Source organism: Columba livia, chromosome 20 (assembly GCF_036013475.1).
Source record: "Columba livia isolate bColLiv1 breed racing homer chromosome 20, bColLiv1.pat.W.v2, whole genome shotgun sequence".
NCBI lineage: Eukaryota > Metazoa > Chordata > Aves > Columbiformes > Columbidae > Columba > Columba livia.
The window spans coordinates 3,607,101-3,625,266 of NC_088621.1; the positions used below are offsets into that span (position 1 = coordinate 3,607,101).

The 18,166-nt window shown below is 44.6% G+C and overlaps 2 protein-coding genes across 8 annotated transcripts in view; one reads left to right on the plus strand and one right to left on the minus strand.

The window, feature by feature from the left end:
• The window catches only part of PIGL (phosphatidylinositol glycan anchor biosynthesis class L), a 49,484-nt gene extending 45,989 nt beyond the window's left edge, over positions 1-3,495 (minus strand). The window contains exon 1 of one of the 3 annotated variants that reach the window (XR_010467266.1): positions 2,994-3,494. Coding sequence is in view for 2 of the 3 variants with exons in the window: in XM_065036393.1 (XP_064892465.1) it covers positions 2,994-3,261 (268 nt within the window). In the remaining variant the exon portion in view is untranslated. Of the gene's footprint in view, positions 1-2,993 lie in introns of all 3 variants that reach the window. The other 2 variants (XM_065036393.1, XM_065036394.1) reach the window with 2 other exon arrangements.
• Positions 3,496-5,063: 1,568 nt separating this feature from the next.
• The window catches only part of NCOR1 (nuclear receptor corepressor 1), a 59,510-nt gene continuing 46,407 nt past the window's right edge, over positions 5,064-18,166 (plus strand). For 4 of the 5 annotated variants that reach the window (XM_065036310.1, XM_065036312.1, XM_065036313.1 and 1 more), the window contains exons 1-3: positions 5,064-5,221; positions 16,118-16,295; positions 17,940-18,073. In XM_065036310.1, the coding sequence (XP_064892382.1) occupies positions 16,188-16,295; positions 17,940-18,073 (242 nt within the window). In that variant the 5' untranslated portion in view covers positions 5,064-5,221; positions 16,118-16,187. The remainder of the gene's footprint in view (positions 5,222-16,117; positions 16,296-17,939; positions 18,074-18,166) is intronic. The other variant, XM_065036311.1, reaches the window with a different exon arrangement.

The window sequence follows — 18,166 nt, forward strand, 5'->3', positions numbered from 1 at the left end:
CCTGACATTCCTTTATTTGTTCTTGGCATCAGCCACACAAAGTCCATGCCAGAGCTGTGATGGCCCCTTCCAAAATGTGGCCCTGTGCAAGGCAGTACTTGCAAGCCAATTTTAACTTTGAAGCAATAAAATGAAAAAAATAACACTGCGTATTAATGTACGATTCAAGTCTGTAGTCAGCTGTCTTGAATTACACTAGAACTTTTTATTGTTGTGGGTGTGAGTCATCTAAATCGAGCATTTCTCTGGAGCAGTGGAGCAATCTGAGCCATCACTAGCAAGCTTTGTAAAACTTTCAAAGAGGGAAAGAGTAACTAGAAAAAAAAAAACACAAAGTCTTCTTGCAGACTGCGAGTGAATGATTTTAGGAGACGGTGACAATGATTATCTGTGGGTTTGCTGAGGAACACGTCAGCCTGGTAGTCTGCAGCTTAGATTACAAGTTCCAGCTCCCATAAAATCAATTCAAGCATGGACCTTCACTAGCCAGATTGCGTGAGTAGAGCAGGACTTATTTTGGACCAATTTTTTGCAAGGCTGTTAATGACACCAGTGTTTTAAGATAACATCTTTTGCTGCAATGCAGCGTCACAGCTGACTGCAGGTGATGTTTTATCCAGACACTACCACTGTTCTCAGAATACCCAACTCCTACTGAACTCGAAGGAACAGATCCATGTTCTGCAGCTTGAGATATCAGGACATCAGGAATATACAAATGCTAACAAGAAAAAATGAGAAGCTCTTGAAAGCAAAAACAGCTGAATAGCTGATGCTGCTGGGCCTCATCCATTCAATACAGTCAGCTACTACAGAGAGCAAAACACATTTACACTGAGCTGTTATTTCTAATCTATTCAGTTGGTAAAAGACCGATTTCTTTTCACAGTGCCGTAATTCTAATTCATTTCTAAGTCATTTTGATTGACATCTTAAACACGCAAGTATAACGGTGTCTAAGTAATGATTTTGTCTGAGTGTTACAATTTGTAGAGTCTTTGAACAACTCACTTGTCATCATCAATCATACAAACAATGAGAGGATGAACCATCAGAATTGCCCAAAAGACTAATTAGAGGCACAGAAAAATCTATTAGCTCAGTGAATGTCCTCTCCCATACGCGCTGCTAGTTCTTTTACAACGACATGCAAGAGAGTACATGGATGGCTGTGTCGAACACAATGTTTCATGTCACTGAATCAGAAGGAAAGAAAATATAACAAAATAAACAGAAGCACAACACTCCTTTGGAAAGTTCTCTGACAGCAGGAGCGTATTAGTCCCCAAAACTGAAATGGCAGAGTTGCACTTCAGTAATCTCTCCATAGCTGTGAAAAAGCTAAATGGGATCCACAGACCTTTGTCTCTCAAAGACAAGTGAAAGCTCTGCACTAAATCTAGAATGGGAGGTACAGAGTGATCAGTAAAGCCGTTACACCACTGGACTGCAACAATAGCTTAATCCCTGGCTTCTCACCTAGATGGTCTTGTATTACAAAAAGCTTTGAGAGCAAAGAACAGAAAGTTGGCAGTGAACTAGCCAGAGCTTTCGAAAACACAGAGGGCCCTTCCCTTCCCTCAAAAGTAAGTGACTGTCAGTGTAAGATGTAAATGTTTGTAGCCTAAGATACTCCTCACAATAAACATAAAAATAAATCTTTATTTTTCACTGCAGGCTCATGAATTCTGGTATAGCAGTATGGTCTGAAAGATCAATTAAAATTAGGTTGTTTCTTATGCACAAAAAAATGACCAATCTATTAACTGATTAGGTATCAGTTCTTCAGAAAAAAAACCCTGGAGCTATAGTAGGTCACAAGAAGAACATTAGACAGGAGCGTCACGTACTGTGAGAAATTCTTGTCCTGGGAAACAGTGGAGCCTGTGAGAATCTTTCCATTCTCCTCAGCCCCAGACAGGCCTCAGGAGAAGTTGCTTCCAGTTTTTGATCACTGCACTTCAAAAAAGAAGTGAACCAACTGGGAGAGTCCAAAGGAGAGTGATGAGAATGACCAGAGGTTTAGAAAACATGAGGAAAGATTGCAAGCAATAGGGTTGTTTAGTCTGCAGAAGATAAGACAGAAGAGGCAGATAATAGTTGTAAAATATGTAAGAGGCTCCTACAAAAAGATACTCTCATTTCCATGCTCATGGCAGATATGAAAAATAAACAAGCTTAAATTACACCAATGATTCAGGGAAAAGTGAAGAAAAGCTAATGCGGCACTGCCACGGACAGCTGAGGTGGAGGAACCCCGACATTTGTCTACAGCAAACACAGAGATACTGCCTGCAGGTCACCTGAGAGAAAACATGACCTGGGGTTCCCTTTGGGCCTATTTTTCCACAACTGAATTGTTATTTTTAGACGTCTTACAGCAAATGTGACATTAAAAGTGAATCATCCAAGCAAGCCCTCTGCAAGACCACAGACTTAAACGGAGATGCCAAAAGGCTGCGCTAAACAGCTCCTTGTTACAACTTCCCAACGCTTCCGCACAGTTGGAAAGTACCTCAGTGCCGCAGCATGAGATTGGGTGGTGCAACCTCAGCGCAAGGTCCAGACACAGAGGCAGATTTTGCTGCTGATCACAGCTGCTCACTCTCTGCAGAACGGAACGTTCTGACCACAGCTGCCCCTGCGCAGCAGCTGCGCGGGATGGAAGGACAGAGTGGTGACACGGAACCGCGGGCGGCTGGGACGGCACCTCCACCGCTGTGTCTCCCAGCGGAGCCATCGCCACCATGGCTGCACAGGCCTGAAGGTTCAGGACACCGATGACATCACGTGTGGCATCACGGTGACCTCACACGCGGGGTCGCCCCACGGTACGACCGCTGCTGTCGTCACAGCCATGGGTTTACGTCACAGCGCGGGAAGGCGTCATGGCGGCCCTCCCGTGACGTCACGGGCGGGGAGCCCGGCCTCTCGGGGCGGCGGCGGCACCTCGGGGGTGGGTGTCCCGCCGTTCCCGGCGCGTCCCCCCTCACCTGCGGAGCAGCACAGCACCGCGGGGCGGGCACCGGCCCTGCCCAGGCCGAGCACCGTGGGGGCGAAGAACATGACTTCGTCATCAGGGTGCGCCGTCACTAGCAGCGCGCGCACGCCGCCCGCCCGCGCCGCTGCCGTTCCCCTCAGGGACGCGCGAGCCACGGCAGCCGCGTAACAGCGGCGCGCGCCGCCGAGCAGCAGCGCGAGCAGCGGCGCGAGGAGCAGCAGCAGTGCCGCCGGTCCCCAGCACCACGGCCCCGCTGCCATGGCGACCGGCGCCGCTCCGGCAGGAAACGCGAGAGGCGGCGGGAAGGTTCCGGGGCATGAAAGGGCCCAACCCACCCATCCCCTCCCCCCTCTGCCCCGCCCCGGGGCGGGGCCGCTCGGCCGCTGTCGCGGAAACGTGCCCCGGCTCCGCGGCTCCAGGGCTGCCCGGGAGGGTGTGAGCGGGGGCGGTTCCCGCGGGGAGGCCGGTGACCCTGCTGGTGCGTTAAATAATAACTAATAGTGACAAAAGCTGAGCTTTTCAGCGTGTTGTACCTTTGATCTTTGCGCTGCACCGCTGTGGAAGAGCCGCGGGTTCAGGGAAACCCCAAAGTGGGGCAAGAGGAGCTTCTCTTCAGTCACGTTGTGCTGTCTGCTGGGTGTCCTTCGTGTGGCTGCAAGGGGAAAAAAAACAACCCAAACGTTTGGATGTGTCTTCGCAGTGAAGTCAACCTCTGGAGAAGGTTGCAGAGCAAAAGCAGGCAGGAAGTAGTAAAATAAACATAAAAAGGCAATTGGATACACAATGGCTTAGAAACTGCTTTTCAAGACGAACAGGCAATATGGGAGACAAATGTATTAAGTCAGCAATGGTGGAGTATGATAGCTAGGTAGGTTTAATAAATAAAACGGTGAAAAGAATTCAGAGGAATTCGGTATCTGAAGAGCAGCAAAGACCTCACAAAGCGTGAACCTGACTTGCCTGCAGACTTTTTATTTGGACACTTCCCAGGGAATGGAGGCAGCCACATGTGTTGGGATTAAACACTGCAAACACTTCAGCCTGGAGATGTCATGTCACCTTGATGTGGCACTTCACAGAGTGCCATGTAACTTCACTCAGCCCCTGTAGTAACTACGTACTCGGTACAATACATGAGTTATAAGTAATGCTGTTTGCCCCAGGGTGAGCCCCTGCTTTATGAGTCTGAATAAATAACTGTGTGGACACAACCCGCAAATGTGGGTTATGACTTCCAGTATTTAATGTCAGTTGTATCAACAATGAGGTAATTTAATTCTGTCTAATGGTATTTTTTTTTCCATAGTAAACCTGATAAGGGATTCATCATCTTAGCACACACAGAACTACATTTTTGCGAGTAAAACGCCACGCAGATTTGAAATACCTTATTGAAAAAGCGGGGACCAATTGAGATACCCCTCGTTCGGGGGAGGGGGGATAAAAAAAAACATTCGAGATTAATTTAAACCTCACATTTTTCAGCAGTCGCTGGTCGCCAGAGGCACCGCAGTGACAGCGCGGGGGTGACAGGGCCGCAGCCCGGGGGGCGGGACGGGCTCGGCGGGGCCGGGTTCCCGCTCTGAGGTGCCCGCGGCTCCAGGGGCGCCATTCACGGGCACGGCCCGGGGGCTCCGCGGTGCCCCCTCCCCACGCCCCGTTATCAGTTCTTGCAAATTTGTATCGATTTGCCCGTAATGCGGTGAAAGAGAGCGAGGCGCTGCAACTCTCCCGCCTCTCCGGTCAGGAACATCCCCGGGAGAGCTGCCAGGTCCCTCAGCAGCCGCGGCCGGTGGTGCCGGGACCCGCTCGCCTCATGGCGGCCGCCCCCCCCTCCCGCCGCGAGCCCCCTCAGCGGGGAGGGGGAGGGAACCCTTCCCCGCCGCACCGGCCAGCGGGTCCTGGAAGGAGCATAACAACCGCCCTCACACCGCCAAGCCTGCCCGGGGCTTCTTACGAGCGGGTGCTGCCCGAGAAACGTTTCACCCCGGCATGGCGGGGGGAAGGGGCGAGACGTGGGGACCGGTAGAAACCACCGAACCGCGGCATCGCTGTTTTTTCGGTAACTGCCAGGACCTGGCGAGAGGGGGCGGAGCCCACCGAGCCGGGGGAGGGGAGGCAAGATGGCGGTGGCGGTGGCGCTGAGGTTGAGGTGAGACGCCGCGACCGTCTAGCCCCGCCAGAACCTGCCGCCTGGGCCTCCCCAGCGCCGCGCCGTCGGTAAGGGCAGGGGGCCCGGCGGGGCGGCGCGGGGGGGCGGCGCGGCTCGGGGGGACAGCGGGGCCTAGCACCTCCGCTGTGAGGAGGAGGAGGGGGAAGAGGCGGGGGCCCCAGCCATCCCTTCCTCCTCCCTCCTCACCGAGGAGAGAGCCGCTATCGTCCCCGGGGGGAGGACGCTGGAGTCGGGGGGGGCCCTTGGGGAAGCCCCCTGGGATGAGGGAGGTGGGCGGATCAGGTGTGGGCTGGGGCGGGGGATGCCCGGTTGCCCGCGGGGTTTTTTCTCCATTTACGCGGTTTGTGTGTGGGAAGGTCCTGAGGGGGCGGGGGACGGCGGGGGGGGGGGGGGGGGGGGAGAAATGCCCCTTGCGGGGAAGTTTTTGGAGGAATCCCAGAGCACCGGTGCGTTGGGTGTTCATCCCCGTGCTGTAGGTAGGTAGAAGTGCAAGTTAAAAATATATATATATATTAAAAATTTCTAAAGAACGGCCAGTTCTTCAAAAGTGGCCCCTTGGACGCTCGAGTGGGTGTGTTGCTGAGGATTTGTTGCTGTCGCGCTGGGGTTGGGGTGCAGCGCAGCCCGGGCCCCACGGGGGGGCTGTCAGTGCTGGGGAGTTGCTGCTGATGCTGACGCTGAATTATTCATATAGGACCTGTAAACATCCCCAGCTTCTGTCATCTCTGAGCTGCTGAAGGGCAGAGTGGAAGTGGCTTTTTTTTCTAGAATTATTCTGACTTGATGGTGAAGAATTTTGTGCTTGGTGGTTTTTCTGTATTTAAAAAAACCCAAACCTGTGGATATCAGGTCGGTTGCAGTTAGACAAGATTCTAGATGGACGTGTGTACTGTTAGACAGGCTCAAGTAAGTAAGTAGGTAGTCTGAGCAATCTGTTGTCCAAAACCTGTTTCTTGTTTCACAGATAGGGTCTTAACGAATGTTTTGCCTTTTCATGACTGTAAATATTGTTGTAACCTAATAATAATAAAAGGACAACCTATTACTATGAGAAGGGGATGTCTAGTTCTAAATATGTGGTTTTGTGGCAGCATTCTTATATTATGCAGTATTTTTAGGTATAGCCCTTTAGTTATGAACTGCTACAGCCTGGGTAGGGATTTTTATACAAGGCAGTATGATTTGAGGGAAAAAAAAGAGTGCTATTATAAAAAGCATTATTATTGTGGTAAGTAGGATGGCCATGGGCACAGCTTAAGTGCCTCAGTAAGTGGACACATAGTGTTGTGTCACTGCATGTAAGGACCCTGCAGATCTGTTACAATTTTGCCCTGGAACTGCAGAATGTTGTTATTCCTGATTAACTAAACAACCTTGACATTTGGAAAGGAAGTATGTAATATTTGAAGTGGATTTCTTGTTAGCTGCAATCTAGTGTCTTGTCTTGAGGGATGAAAGACCTTCGTGCTTACCCCGAGGATTCAAAAGTTCAGAGGAAACAAGCCAACTACAGTGACCCTTTTTGCGAAAGCATAGTTAATTTTTTTCTTGACGTCGCTTTTCTATGTGATATAGTATAGGCTTCTCAGGAAAAAAAGTTCTGTTGTGCCTTACGTGCAGCATAATTTGCCTGTTTGAAATGTACTGTTTGATATTGGTCACTAGAATACCTAAACTTGTTACTGAAACATGGGAAAGAGCAGCATTTTGGAATCTTGTTTTTAAGAGTTATAACGTGCGTTTTTTAGTGTGTGGAGAGGATATTACAAGTGTTTCCTTCCACAAGTGTTACTTGTCTCTAGCTTGTTAGTTATTGTATGAATCAATTAAAAGTAACTCTCCAGATTTAAATTACATATACAAAATTGGAGTATATTCACTTTTCCACACTGTGCTGCTGATGATTTGTTTTAAATACACTTTATCTCCTACAGCCACTCATTCTAGTTGCTCTTTTGGGGCATGCATGTTTTTCATTGTGATCTAAAGGGATCTAGGAAGCTCTCTCAAAAACTGTGATAAAAGTAGGGACAGACACTAAAGCTTCCTTTCAGTTTCCCCCTCTAGTCCCTTTCCACAGTTCTTGTGCTTCTCTAACTGCATCTTCTAAGTTATTTAATTTTTCAGTTACAGCAAGAGTGAGAGATGATTACAGGGATGGGAAGCTGATTCTGTTTCGACTACTGTTAATCTCATTAAAGTAACTGAAAAGTCTTCTGTATCAGAGAATTTTTTTTTGTATTATGTTCTTAATGTTGGCATTTAACATATTCTTTCACAGCTCTCAGCCAAAGTTTTGCTGAAATGTTTTATTCCTCTTCTTTTATGCTTGCCTGGAAAATGTTTTTAAGAAGGTTTTCTTGCATGATCAAAAATAGTTTATGGAATTGTGGTGTGTGTAGCTACTTAAATTGAAGATTTTAAGAATTGTTAGAGCTGGAAGGGATCTGTGCTTCATGCAGGTGCACTGCAACATGGCACAGTCTTGAGAACAGACTAATAACCAGCCAGTGGTTTCATAATGCAAACAATCGTTTCCTGGATGCCAGTCTTGAACTCTTCAAGTCATTTATGTTCTTTAGTCAAATTTGAATCAGTGTTTCAAATGGCAAACTATTAACTGTACTGTTACCTTGTCCCTCTGCAAATGTTCCAGATAAAAATTCTGACCTATGCTGGACTGCTGCCTGTAAATATTTACTTTGTGCTATTTCTAAATTATGCAAATAGCCAGGAACTTGCTGATTTTATCTTCCATTTTAGTTTCTCCTTCAGTGTTTCTCCCTCTACTAATGATGTTTTGTGATGTTCCCTTCCTCTTCCGTGCTTGTTCAGTGTTTATCCCCCATCTGTTAAATAACTCCCGCAGTCTGGGCCTACTGGGGCTGGAGTTGGGTGAGTTGATGTGCACGCAGAAAGCTCAGTCTTACCTTGGAGCTATGTTTCCTCCCAGCATCCTGACAGAGATTTCTGTGTCCTTGAATAGCTTCACATCTAAACCACTCCTGTGATGTTGCCACTCCCAGACTGATTTGATATGCAGGTTTTTTTCTTCAGGCTTAAGGAGGATGTTGGTCTGTGTGGTTTTGAAGTCAGTGACTTCACCTACTTATGATAACAGAGGGTATTGCAAAATTAAGATACTGTATTGGTACAGAGATGCACCAACCATCTCTGAAAAATCGTATTGTTGGTAAATCTCAGCAGTAAAAAAAATCAGAAATGAAATTTTTGTGCAGGCAGATTGCCTGGGCAAACTGTGGACCAGGACTTACACATTTGGTGCATGTTGAGTGAGTAGTCTTGGGTAAAACTGAAAATGAAAACATATTCACAAAGATGGCAAGGGCTTTCCCTATAAATGAAAAAAGATGAGGTAAAATATGGTTAAAGTAGGATGATGTCTCTTTTAATACCTCCTCTTGTGCCATACGTTCAGTTGTGCCGTATGCTGTGCTGCAGGGAAAGTGCATTTGGGTAATTCTCTGTAGTCTTGGTGAAGTCACAGTCCCATGGAGAGCTGCAAAGAGCCCAACTACCGTTCCCTGGCTGCACCTGAAACATCTGCTGGGCCATTACTGGTGGGTTCCTGGGTAGAACTCAAGGCTGATTTGGAAAGCATGTGCTCTCCTAAATGGATTAAAATACATTCACGTTTCAAGGAAGATGTCTAACAAACATGAATATAAATTAACTAGGAAACCCATTGATTCCTGTCCTGTTTGTCAGTGTTAGAAAGTGAAGCCCATGTAAGTTCATTACAAGTTCAAGGGCTGTTCAGCAAACAGGTATATTATTACTGTTCAGCTGTGCTCTTCACCTCATTAGTAGCAGTTTTGGGAAAAAAAGAAGAGGAATTAGTTTAAGCAAAAAGAAATGTATATGCTTTGTTAGCCACTGTAGAATTTTGTCTCGGGTTCATATTCTTCAACTCTTGTTCCTGTTTTTCTGCTGTGTGAAATGCTGTGTTGACAGAGAAGGGGTGTCTGGAAAGTGGGAATTTTCACATATAATCAGTGTCATTTCATGGTTTAGGTTTCTTGGAACGTTATTCCCAAAACTCTTATTAATAAATATTTCTATGGTTGCTGATGTTTCACTGTGGTCTCAAAGGTCAGACTTAGGTATTTCTGAAACCTTGACATTCTGTGTTTTGTTTTGTTTTGTTGATTTTTGTTGTTGTTTTTCTCACAGATATAAAGGTTTACTTACACCGTTTGTAGTTCAAGATCTCTTCCACTCTTTGCCTTTTTCTGTGATCTAGAGGCTGTTCCGTGAACCTCAATTAGGAGTTACATTTTTATATATTGTTGCATTCCTTGTGAAATAGAACATCTCAATCATAAATGTTGTAACAATAAACTCTGTTTCCAGAAGGCCCTGGTGCATTGCCTTTGGAGTATCTGAATAGACTTGGGCTTTGCTCTTATGTACAGTTAAAAAAAAGGTCATATTTAACCTTATTGTATTTTTGGCTAAAATCTAGACTTGATTGTATCTGAGCCCAGTCAGCTGAGGAGGGTGATGAGGCTGAGACTTTATCCTGAAACCCACTTTATAGTTGTGGTTTCACAGAATCCCAGAATGTCAGGAATTGGAAGGAACCTCAAAAGCTCATCCAGTGCAATCCCCCCATGGAGCAGGAACACCCAGATGAGGTTACACAGGAAGGTGTCCAGGCGGGTTGGAATGTCTCCACAGCAGGAGACTCCACAACCCCCCTGGGCAGCCTGGGCCAGGCTCTGTCACCTTCACTGAGAAGAAGTTTCTTCTCAAATTTAAGTGGAACCTTTTGTGTTCCAGTTTGAACCCATTACCCCTTGTCCTATCATTGGTTGTCACCGAGAAGAGCCTGGCTCCATCCTCCTGACACTCACCCTTTGTGTATCTGTAAACATGAATGAGGTCACCCCTCAGTCTCCTCTTGTCCAGCTCCAGAGCCCCAGCTCCCTCAGCCTTTCCTCACACGGGAGATGCTCCACTCCCTTCAGCATCTTTGTTGCCCTGCACTGGACTCTCTCCAGCAGTTCCATGTCCTTTTGGAACTGAGGGGCCCAGAACTGGACACAATATTCCAGATGTGGTCTCACCAGGGCAGAGTAGAGGGGAAGGAGAACCTCTCTCGATCTACTAGCCACTCCCCTTCTAATCCTCCCCAGGTACCATTGGCCTTCCTGGCCACAAGGGCCCAGTGCTGGCTCGTGGTCATCTTGCTGTCCACCAGGACCCCCAGGTCCCTTTCCCCTGTGCTGCTCTCTAATAGGTCATTTCCCAGCTGATACTGGAACCTGGGGTTGTTTCTACCCAGATACAAGACTCTACACTTGCCCTTGTTCTATTTCATTACATTTTCCCCGCCCAACTCTCCAGCCTGTCCAGGTCTCTGGATGGCAGCACAGCTTCCAGTGTCAGCCATTCCTCCCAGCTTGGTGTCATCAGCAAACTTGCTGGTAGTACACTATATTCCCTCGTCCAAATCGTTGATGAATATATTGAATAATATAGACCGCAGTACTGACCCCTGAGGCGCTGCACTAGATCCAGGCCTCCAACTGGACTGTGCCCCATTTACTCCCACTAGAGTAAACTTTGAATAAATATCCCTGAATCAATTTTGTGATTCATCGTGGATCCCCTGGATAATGCAGAGCCTTCCTTGTTCTGCCATAGGTTAGTTACATCAGAGCTTAATTTACTGAGGCTGCTGATTTAAAAACAAAATCCCCCAACTCGGTTTAAGCCTTACATGACTGTAGTCTAGTTCTTTGCGCTCTTTATATCACACTTAGTTTGCTCAAAAACGAGGAAAATTCCCAGAAGGATGTGAAATTTAATTAGCAAATGTTGGTTAAGTACTTCAGGATGGCATGAAAATGACTCTAAATGTGGAAATGTTGGCTTGTTTCATATATGTGAAGAGAAAAGGATTCTACCCATGAGACGGGTGTTTTATCGGTGAAGGGGAACGGGAATCCCAGGCTGTGGTTCCGCAGACAGCAAGGAGGTGACTCCGCATCCTTCTGGCCTCGACCCCTTCCCTTCTGCCGGCGTCACCCTTGGTGAGGTCACAGCCTGGATGGGTTTGGGGAACTGCCCTGCTAAAAATAGTCACAGTTTTTAACCTGCTGTGTTTTCCCGAGTGAAGAACTGCTTTTCTCAGGCAGCACTAGCTTTTGTCTGCTTAAGTGCTGCAAGACTCGAGTCTTATTTCTGATTTAGTCATTGCCTGTTTCCTGGGTAGTTTTTGATAGATTTCTTAACCTTTCTGTGACTCATTTTCCCATGTGTATGCTGAAGATGGTCTGTACTTCTGCTTCCTTCTGAGGCATTTTGAGATCTGGAGATCAGGAGATATTGTCCAAATTAGTATTGCCTCATAGAAAACAAATCGGGAATTATGCTATGACTGTTGCCATTGTAATAACCAGTTCTAAATAATTTGTAACTTATTCAAAATTCTCCACATATGGCAAATGTAAATGTGAACAGTAGCTTTTAAGGGGAAGCCTGAATTGGATTTGTTCGGTAGTTTGAGCTGGCTGAAGAGAAAAATATCGTAATACCTTTAGAAATAAACATTGTTAAATCATTTCCTTGGCTGAGAAGCTCAAAATACCACAGGGCCCAGTATCTCTTCACGGTTCCTGAAACTGTTACTCTTGTCACTGTTTTTCCTCAGCTAAGTATCTTCAGACTTAACAGTTTCTTTTTTGACTCTTTACTCTTACTTCTCCTGGAATTATTACTATTTTTTTAATATTATCCATTCAGCGCTGCTGGGTTTCCCCATTGCATAATATGTTTTACCACAGAGTCTGGGAATGTCAGTGAAGTGGAACACTACAGCAGAATGGAGCAGGTTCTGAAGTATGAACCAAGAAATGCTTCTTGCTGCTCCTTCTAATCGTCAGTATTCAGTGAGACAGACAATTTGCCAGCCTGGTTGGCAGCTGCATGAAAGTATTCACAGCCTAATACCTTTGTGAGACATTGAAGTCACAATTCCAAAGTCTATAACGGTTTTTATAAATGTTTATATTAGAAACCTCTGAAATTTGCGGAATAACATGAAAAGGTATGAAGATATTTGACTGAAAAATATAATCTTGCTGTCGTTAACTGAGCAGTTGGAAGCTGATTCCTTGTGTTGTAATTTGTCAAGGGTGCTGAAAATGAAGATGAGCAGCCTGTTTTCTGGCAGAGGAAACCGGGGGAAGGATCAGAGAGCAGAGAGTTAATAGTGAGGAGCTTTACAGGAGCATTCTGGTTGGATCTGAGTGGAGCTGGGTGAAGCTTTCATGACTAATGGAAGGATACAGCGGTGAGGAAAGCCTGGATGAGTTTGTTTAGAGTCTACGCACACAATTACAGATTTATGCAAAAAGACTGTCATATTTAAGCATAATCTGAACATATGGAACTTGCAGAGGTTACAGCAGGAAGCTGACCAAGAAATAGATTGATGGAAGAATAATCTGTGTTCACTGGCTACATGTGAGCAGATGCTGAAGAGAGAGGCAGATGCTTTTAGATGAAAGTTTGCCTGCAGAGAAATAAGAGTTGAAGTCAAGTACTTATATCCACAATTGCAGAATTAAGGTAGTAAGACAGGGAAAGATGAGCAAAATATCAATGGTAAATCTACAGGCAAATGTTGGCAGAAATAAGTGTAAATAAGCTCCTGCTATAGCAGTCTGGGAGATAAGATGGGTTCTGCAGGGTATATAGAGAAGTTAAATTAGGACAGTGTGCAGGCACATATAAATGTCTGTAACAAGAGGTTTAGAGGGAGGGAATATTGCACTTTAATGTCATTTTATATATCGTTGTACTACAGTGTTGGTTTTGTGTTGAAAGAAATGAGATCATATGCAGAATGCCCATATTTTAGTTCCCTCCTCACCTTGTTATTGCCAATCTGCAACCATGTATTTTCCTCTACTGTTGCTACCCTTATCTCTTCCTGCTGTTGTGTCAGTTCCCCCAGCGAGGAAGAAGAATGCACCCCCACCATCGATAACTTCATTTTTTTCTTGTATTTTCTTCCTTCACTTCCCACCTCTCTTAGTGAACACAATGATATCCTCTAATGCTGTTTCTCTTGCCTTCTGTTGGCAGCTTTTCTTTGTTTCACTTTTAAAATATTATTATTATGGCACTATGAACATGATCATACTTGCAGTTCTCAGCAGGAAAGCCATTAGACTGAATGTTTTCATATTTATTATGTAAAACTTGGAGGTTATGAGATAAGGGGTTTGAGTTAGCATTGCTGCATGGATGGAGGATGTTCATGCTTGTGCGCTGTACCTCCCTTTCCACATCTAGCACAGAATCTGGAGAGACACTCAGCACCTCTCATTGCTGCTTGTTGTGAAAGATTCTTTCAATGAAGATTTCAAGACGAAGAGTCCTCAGGGAAACGTAACAGTTTGTACACTAAAGTTCTTGTGAATGGAGAAATGGCCTTTATAACATCACACAAAGTGTGGATCGATCTTTCAGCACCTGGGTTGATGATCAACTTGTGAGTTTGGCTGAATATTGAGAAAATAAGGAGAAGATGGAACTTGACAGAGATAAACTAGAAAGGACCTTGAGTCATGCCCCGGTTGGTCTATATTCATGTGTGATTTTTCAAGTGGTTACTCCCCTGCCCCCTCTGCATCCTCAGATTCTTCAGATCTGCCTCACAGGTCAGCACATCAGGGAAAAGAATAAGAACAGGAGGAGTGTTCCTGCTCCGGCAGGGGGATTGGACTAGATGATCGTTCGAGGTCCCTTCCAATTCCTAACATTCTGTGATTCTGTGTGAGTGTTTATGGATATTTTCCCAGAATCCAGTGTGCATTTCTGGCTCCTAGTGCCTCAGAATGGGTATCACAGAACTAGAGGAGGCTTGGAGGTGGTTGACAAGGAACAGCCAAGTAGGCTGGGATTCTTCAGCATGGAAAGATAAAGGTGTATGATAGAAGCCTGCAGAATCACATATGCAACAGGGGGAAAAAATGAATAGGAAATAGATGTTTGGTCTGTTCCAATGCCAAAACTAGAGACGTCAAAGGAAGGCAGCAGGTCCAGAGTGAACAAAAGCTGGTGGTTTCTCATGCAAAGTGTCACTAAACTGTAGAAGTTCTTGCAACAAGCAGTTGTGAATGCTGAGATTTTACACTAGTTCAGAAAATGGCTGGATGAACTGGTAGAAAAGAAAGTAATTGAGAAATCTTAAGCAGAAAGGCTCTGACTCATTGGAGTGTTCAGGTACTATAGCTGGCAGCTAACACAGTGTGCATTAGCTAAAACTGCTGCTTTCTGACAGTGATTCTTGATTCAGGGGAAAGCACGTGACTCAGACCAATTAGACCATCACGGAGTTGGCAAAGATGTAACTCTAATGAATGCAGTATGAATGATGAAGTATAATAAATGTTAATGGTGAAGAACTCTCTGTTAGAACTTGTCACTTGGATATGAATTGTAGGTCCTATAATAGATATATAGGTACTATAAAGCACAAAATTAGGGATCTGTAGTATTGCTTTGAAAGAGAAACTAAGTCTTTTTCTTTATTTTTTTTGTATCTGAAATTCAAGTTTAAGAGGTAAATCTAAATTTGTCCCGTTATTCTGATAGTCCAACATGTAAAGCTTGCTGTGTTTGATGGAGAGCTGGGAGAAAAACCCCCAAACCAAACAGGAATGGTAAAATATATTGGATAAACTTTCAGATCTGTTTGTATAGCTTGCTGTGTCTGATCCTTTACTAAGCTGATTTTGTCTGTTGATTGTTAATGGAAAATACAGTTCAGAAATATAACTTTACATGTGATGTTTGTGAAAGGCTGCAGATTAATGTGCTTCAAAATGAAGCCGTCGAGGCAGGGATCAACAGGTACTTTATTTGAAGGTCTGATACGCCTGCTCTGCCCTGGACTGGAGGCTGAGAATTTGCTGCAGGTCTGATAGAATTTGTATTTAATACATAGGCTCCAAGGATTACATCTTCTGAGCTATCAGAAAGAAATATCTTGTATTTTAAAAATATGTATGTCCTGCTGTTTTGGTTAGAGCTGTGATTTACCTGCTCAAAGCGCTGATGGGTGCAGTGTTTAATCAATGTCTTCTGAAACTATCCACCACTTCTTAGCTGCTTGGACATTTTTAGGGAACTTGGCAGGGTTTTTTCAGTATTCAAACCCTTCCCCAGATCAGTATGTGTTTCAGTGTTCACTGTTAATCTGTAGCTGGAGAATACAATAGAGGCAAAGTAGTCATCACATGTCAACTAAGCAGGATTGTTTTAAGGCTTCAGAGTATATTCAGTTTTTGGCATCCCATCTGAGACAACCTGTGCTGTCAATTGCAATAGTGTTGGTTTTCCTTTGTGACTGCCTCGTTAAACTAACTGCTTCTGTAAGCTGCGGTTAGATGCTAATAGTATTTTAGGGCCTGACTAATACACTGTGGTTTAATGAGCTGTAGGTGGCATTGAGTAAAACAGCCCTAAAACTACCTGAATCTGAAAGTAAGAAACAGTTCATAGAATCCAAAAACTCTGTAGAAGAAATGAAAGTGAACTTTATGTTGTGCTAACTAAATTTACTGTAAATAAAGAGTCCCTCTATAGGCCGTTATAACCTCTTTAACATCTATGTAAAGTGACCTACTTTTCTTTTAAAATCCTCCTAATTCAACTGGTAACTGGTAATGTGATGTATTCCGACAATATAATCCTCAAATCTTTGTGTAGACAATGCTGACATGTCTCATTTTGTGCCTGTTTAAGACCTGTTAACGTGTTTCAGACTAGAGTAACCTATTAAATAAATACATCAGGAAAAAGCTTTTACTGGTAATGGTTGTTTTGCTTAGGTGACTATGGCTGTAGTGTATTGTGAGTACATCTGGTACTTCAGTGCTTATCAGTGATCTTTTTTCCTTTAGGCGCTTTCCTAGAAACATGATTGCTTGCTGGTCTTGATCTCACAGCTCTGGGAAGACTTCTTCTCTGATAATGTCAAGTTCAGGCTACCCTCCTAACCAAGGGGCGTTCAGCACAGAGCAGAGTCGTTACGCTACCCACTCTGTCCAGTACACCTTCCCCTCCACCCGACACCAGCAGGTAAGGACACGGGAGGATTACGAATCAAATGACAGGATCATTTGGGTGTTTGCTGTGCCAAATGGATTTATTTTTTTTAATTGAACTGATGTAATCCAAGTCGATCACATTTGAAAACAGCGGAGTTGCAGACACACATGCCCAGTTAAACCTGACTGGAGAAAGCTGTATGACAATTTGGTTTGTGCCTTTGGAGTTTGGCTCTTGAGCTAAGGCTGATGGGTCAGCTTGTGCAAGCGTATTGTCTCTTGGAGGCTCTGACTGTGGTGCAGTTTCTGGGAAGCATGATCTTGGTTCCTTCTGAGGTGTGACCTTGAAAGGAAGCAATGACCTGTTGAATGATGCCTTCCTGCAATACTGTAGCTGAAATTATTCAAATCCCTGACTGCAGCTTCATGCAATTTTGGCTTTTTAAAGGTTTTGCCCTACTGCTTGTCAGTGTTACCTATTATTATGCAAAGAACCCGTCTATAGTCAGTATACATTTAATATGAATGCAGTGTTCTGGGTGTAACAAATCTGTTGAGAGACTGGGCTTTTGGGGCATTTGTAGGTACTACATTTTTATGGGGAATTAATCTCCTCTTAGGCCTCGGAGCATAAGAAGTGAACCCATAGTCATCTTTCCTTCTATGGAAGGAGGATTGGAGTAGATTATCTAAATGCAGTGCTCGACAAAATCTGCGTGCAAGGTGGAGAATGTGAAGCGGAAGTGTAAAAGTTTGTGTTACACTCTGATTTTGTTTTTATTTTCTGGATCAACTGTATTAGTGCTTCCTTCTGCTAGCCAGAATTAGGGGAATGGAGCTCTAAGAACCTCCTGCTTGTCATTTCTGCCGAGCATTTATTCTGCCACCCTGAGCTCTCTGGCACGTTAGGCTGCAGAGGACTAAGCTGTTGGTGTCAGAACAGCTCTGGTTTCCCCTGTTTTAATGAAACTCTCCTGCTACAGACACTTCAGATGTTTTGTTCTACTCACATGTTTGCAAAAGGAAATTCAAGAATTGGAGCTTTTTGGCTTGCTCCGTATTTATTTTTAGATAATTTGTAAAAACTAAATCTTACGGGTAACAACCTATTGTGTGTCTCATAGAGCCTCTCTGGTTAATGCCAGCTGCATGTAAATTTTAAAAGCAGGTCATTGAAGATGCATATATACAAATAAATCGTCTTGTATTTTGCTTTGATTATAAATTTTTATCAGTGAGAAGATGCATCTTGTCTGACTTTTAGTCCTAATTAATAGTGTCTGATATAAAAATGTCTTGAGGTGGTGACAGAAGAAATTGCCTCAGGCTTGCTGAATTATATTCTCAGTTTACTACTTGGTAGTTGGATCTGCAAAATTGATTTTTAAAGGATTTTTTTTTTTTTCCAAAGGCCATTCTTGTGCTGCTGACTCGTTTGTGTTTTCTTAGAAGTTAATAAACTAGGTGAAATTCTTAGCATAAGTATTTATTCTCTCGGAAGTTCATTTGAAATTAGAACTACCACTTTGTTTTTTGAGCTGAAATAAGGCTTTCTCGATACGGTCTTGGTCTGTATTTAATAATTTTGGAAATGATCATTCCGTGCCACCAAACGCTTTTGATCCTGTCGTCTGCACCTTTGTTCTTGTTAACATCAGAAGTGTGTTTCGTTTAGGAATTTGCGGTTCCTGATTATCGTTCGTCTCACCTGGAAGTCAGTCAGGCAACCCAGCTCTTGCAGCAGCAGCAGCAGCAGCAGCTCCGGCGCAGACCGTCCTTGCTTTCCGAATTCCACCCGGGCTCTGACAGGTGAGGGCGCTGGTTTTGAAGCGTGTGAACGCAGGACTCAATCTGTGCTTTCTGTAAAGTTGGTTTTACCTTCTGGATAGAAAAGGTTTTGAG